Below are 4,447 nucleotides of genomic sequence, written 5' to 3'. Positions count from 1 at the left end.
TAATTTCCTAAAAAATATAATTACTAAATATTTTTAATAACGAAGACATAAAATGATCATTACTTGTGTTAAATATCTTTAAAAAATTTAATAAAATCATTAGCATAATGCCAGGTGAATGAATAGTTACTCTGTCCTGGCGACTAATGTGGCCTAATGGAAAATGAACACATTTTTTTTTTAACTAAAAAGTCATTAAAAGAAGGAACTAAAAATAGAATAGACTCTAATGCAGTTGGGCAAAGGGCATTTCATATCCACCTACTTCACTTTGATTCTCTCTCTTTCCCACCACCAAGATTCAGCCCTCTCAATTTGAATCAAACTCTTTTTTCTTTTCTTTTTTCTTTTTAAAATTATTTATTATTATGCTAACAAGTTAGATTTACTGAGAATGTGAATCAATCTATCCAATAGCACAATGGTGTGTACAGGGATAAGCAAGTCAACCATTTTGGTATCAAGAAGAGTGGTGACAGAAAATACATGAAACAAAAATTGGATTAGAAAATAATAAATGGAAGAAGCTTTTCAATTTACAGCAATGCAACTACATAAATGGCTGCTTTTAGAGAGAGGAATTTAAATCAAACAATTTAGAAATATTTATGTGTTGTCAGACAGTAATATGGGGGTCTTTTGACAAATTTCATTTTATTTGGTGCAAGATTAGACTTTTATAAGTCTTAACTACGCCTAATTGAAGATTTTCTTTTATAGGTCAATCTAATTTGTGCTAAAGAAAATTGATATTTGTTCAATAACGTAAGATATAAGGTATAACGAACAGTCTTTTGTTGGTCAATGATGCCCTGTAAAAAAAAAACACCAAAGATAACTTATATATTTTATCTAAGAAGATTAGACCTTTGAAAATTAGGCTAAAATGGTTCAAATTTGAAATTTTCATTAGTTTTGAGAAGATAAACTTATTTTAACTAGTTAGATTCATTTGCAATATGACATTTTTTGGGATATAAATAAAAATTTGAAAATTTTTTTTGCCTCTTTGTAACTCGGCTCTTACAAAGAGGCAAATGGATGTGTGAGATTCTTGTCAAGTAAAAACAAAAAGACAAATTTCATTTGTTTTCTATTTGACCCAAGTAAAGATTTTGCAAGTGTTAATACCATAGGCAAAAGTTAATAATAATAATAATAATAATAATAATAATAATGACGGTTTGTAAGTCTTAATTAGCCTAATTGAAGAAAATCTTTGTTAGTTGAACATTTTGTTGAAAAATAAAAATATAAAGACAAATTTCATTTGTTGATTTCTAATTGGTGTGCAAGCAAGTAAACGTGCCCTGTAAGTGTTTTTTTCTTTTTTTTTTTTACGAAATTGACTCTATAAGATTATAAGTCTTAATACCTTATGAGTCTCTTGACTACGCCTAATTCAAGAAACACTTTGTAAGTTGTAGGTAAATGATATATGTTCATTTCAAAAAAGCAACGTAAGATATGACGAACTTAGTCCATGTTCTAGTGGATCAACGGCTGTATTTAGTTTACTTTTTTGCCCTTTTTGTTCCACGGTTGGTTGCATAAATTGGACTGGACAAAAATGTTGAAAACTTGTTCACATTTGTCATCAATTTGTAGTCTCATTAGGTCTGAAGTTCCTCTATAAATAGAGGGCAAAGTTCTCTGTAATTCACAAGCTTTAATTAATTGTTCTCTCTGTTTCACTTTTCACGTACTGCTTCTCGCTCCACTCGACCTGTAACTCATTAGAGCTATATCCCAAAACACTGTAAGTCTCTCTCTCTCTCTCTTGCTAGCTCTAGCTGTACATGCATGCACTTTTTGCAACTAAATTTTATTATGAAACAAGAAAATAACATACAATAAGGTTCATACTCTCAGCTAAACAACCGGATGGAAACAAAGCATCTTTATTTATGAAACAAAGAAACCATGCATACAAGCTAGAAAAGAAAACTGACAATGCTAAGACTATTTTGCAGAACTTCAAGGTTGCACACACAGCATATATAAATCTAGATGGAAGGCAATCATACCATTGAGACAAGTGAACCCTTGAACGTGGCTCAACAATTGATGATGGAGTTCCCATTCCTCTCCTTCCCAATGACTTTCACATTCCTTCTCTTTCTGTTCATGCTACTCAAAACCATCATGTTCAGTTCATCGCCAAAATTGCCTCCTGGGCCGCGGAAGCTACCTCTAATAGGAAACCTTCACCAATTTGTTGGATCTCTACCCCATCACGGCCTAAGAGATTTGGCCATGAAATATGGACCTCTGATGCACCTCCGACTTGGACAGCTTTCTTTTGTTGTCATAACTTCAGCAGAATATGCCAAAGAAGTGATGAAAACACATGACATTGTCTTTGCTAGCAGGCCTTATTCTCTTGCTACAGATATCATATCAAAGAAGGACATTGCATTCGCACCTTATGGAGATCACTGGAGACAACTTCGAAAACTTTGCATACTAGAGCTTTTAAGTGCCAAACGTGTCCAATCATTCCGACCCATCAGGGAAGAAGCCATATCGAATTTGATCCAGTCTATTTCAATGCAAGTAGGATCTATGAGCAATCTCACTGAAAAGATTTTCTCCATGACATACAACATCACTACAAAGACGGCTGTTGGTAAGAAATTCGATGGGCAAGAAGAATTCATAGGACTTGTGAGGGATACCATAGAGTTATCAGGAGGTTTCACTATTGCTGATCTCTTTCCTTCAGTTAAACTGCTTGCTTCAATAACCAGGCTGAAGCCTAGAGCTGAGGAGACTCATCGAAAACTTGATAAGGTATTCGATAAGATCATTAATGAACATAAAGCTAGGAAGGTGGCAACACAGAACGGTGATGGTGAAGCTGATCAAGAAGATCTGGTAGATGTTCTTCTAAGAGTTCAGGAGAAGGGTAATCTTGATATCCCCTTAGATATGACAACCGTCAAAGCTGTTATCTTGGTTAGTACACTTACTTTATGCTTCTATCAATAAAATAAGTCATGATATATATGTTACTATCTATATTCTCTATTCTTTTGACTCAATTTTCAATATGCTGTTTCAGGACATGTTCATTGCCGGGATTGAGACATCATCTACAACTTTAATTTGGGCAATGTCAGAATTGCTGAAAAACCCTAGAGTTATGGAAAAAGCACAAGCTGAGGTGAGACGTGTTGTATGTAAAAAAAGAAATATCCTTACCGAAGATGACCTCCATGACTTGAATTACTTAAGGTTAGTTATCAAAGAAACGCTGAGAATACACACTCCTGGCGCTTTATTACTTCGGAGAGAAAGCAGGGAGAGATGTGAAATCAATGGACATGAGATACCTGCGAAAACCCAAGTCATTGTTAATGCCTGGGCAATTGCTAGAGATCCTAAAAATTGGACTGATCCGGAGAGCTTTCAGCCAGAGAGATTCCTTGACAGTTCAATTGATTACAAGGGGACTCATTTTCAATATACACCATTTGGTGCTGGAAGGAGAATATGTCCTGGCATGTCGTTTGGGATAGCTAATGTTGAGCTTCCACTTGCAAATTTGTTGTATCACTTTGACTGGAAACTCCCTGACGAAGAGAAGCAAGAAGATCTTGACATGACTGAGATCTTTGGTGCAGCAGTTGGCAGGAAAAGAGATCTGTGTATGATTCCTGTTCCTTATCATCCTTCAAATGATGAATAAGATAAGAAGGTAGATAGTAGTGGATGGTCGCTATTAGATTTTCATTTTCCCGAGCCTGCAAGGTTAATTATGTTTACATATATTCATAATGTAATCTTTTGTTAGGATATCTATAATGATATTGTTGAAAGGCAAAACCGGGAGAGATGTTATTTGGGTTTTCATAGATAATTGAATAAAAAGTATGTTTCACTCATTTGTGATTTACTGAAAAGTTTAAAGTGGACTATAGAAAAATGAGCATCGTATTTATATGTTGTAAAGCATCCTGTAAATACTTTTTACAAGTTCGATTGCTCAAAGGTTGGTAAATAGTGATTCTTATTTGCAGTATTTGAAATGCATACTTCATATGTAATTACATTATGTTTTACTCCAAGCATTAGGAGTGAACATATTTTTTCCTTTTTTTTTAATGCCTTAACGCATACTTCATGCATGTACCTGAGGTACTGTGTGAATCTATTCCTTGACAATTTTAATTAATTATTTTTTATCATCATTTTTTTATGTTTTTTTTCCTTGAATTTGTCTTTCAGATTGAACAGAAGACCAGATGAACTTGACCGTGTTACCCATTCTTAAATTTGGAATTTTCTCAACTCCTATGAACTGGCGTTCCTGAATGAAACCCAATCATTACGCGAGATATATATATATATATATATATATATATATATATCACACTCTTCTAATGCAAAAAATACTCTTAAAGTTTTAATTTGGTGCAAATATATCCCTCTAATAAATTTAAAC

The 4,447-nt window shown here is 33.7% G+C and overlaps 1 protein-coding gene across 1 annotated transcript; it reads left to right on the top strand.

Moving 5' to 3' along the window:
• The first annotated feature begins 1,685 nt into the window (after positions 1-1,685).
• On the top strand, positions 1,686-3,841 carry LOC132314951 (desmethyl-deoxy-podophyllotoxin synthase-like). The gene is made up of 3 exons (XM_059813718.1): positions 1,686-1,759; positions 1,974-2,958; positions 3,065-3,841. Exons 2-3 carry the CDS (start codon positions 2,011-2,013, stop codon positions 3,689-3,691), a joined length of 1,575 nt encoding a protein of 524 aa, XP_059669701.1. The 5' UTR covers positions 1,686-1,759; positions 1,974-2,010; the 3' UTR covers positions 3,692-3,841.
• The last annotated feature ends 606 nt before the right edge of the window (positions 3,842-4,447 follow it).

This window comes from Cornus florida, unplaced genomic scaffold (genome assembly GCF_030987335.1).
Source record: "Cornus florida cultivar Cherokee Brave unplaced genomic scaffold, ASM3098733v1 CherokeeBrave_3.0.0_Hap2_Chr06, whole genome shotgun sequence".
In the NCBI taxonomy this organism is placed as follows: domain Eukaryota; kingdom Viridiplantae; phylum Streptophyta; class Magnoliopsida; order Cornales; family Cornaceae; genus Cornus; species Cornus florida.
Note: the sequence above shows the minus strand (reverse complement) of the source record. Positions and strands in the feature narration are given on the sequence as shown.

Coding starts and splice junctions, on each gene's coding strand:
- LOC132314951 (XM_059813718.1), top strand. CDS start 2,011: ATGGAAGGCAATCATACCATTGAGACAAGTGAACCCTTGAACGTGGCT. Junction 2,959..3,064: donor CCGTCAAAGCTGTTATCTTG/GTTAGTACACTT, acceptor ATGCTGTTTCAG/GACATGTTCATTGCCGGGAT.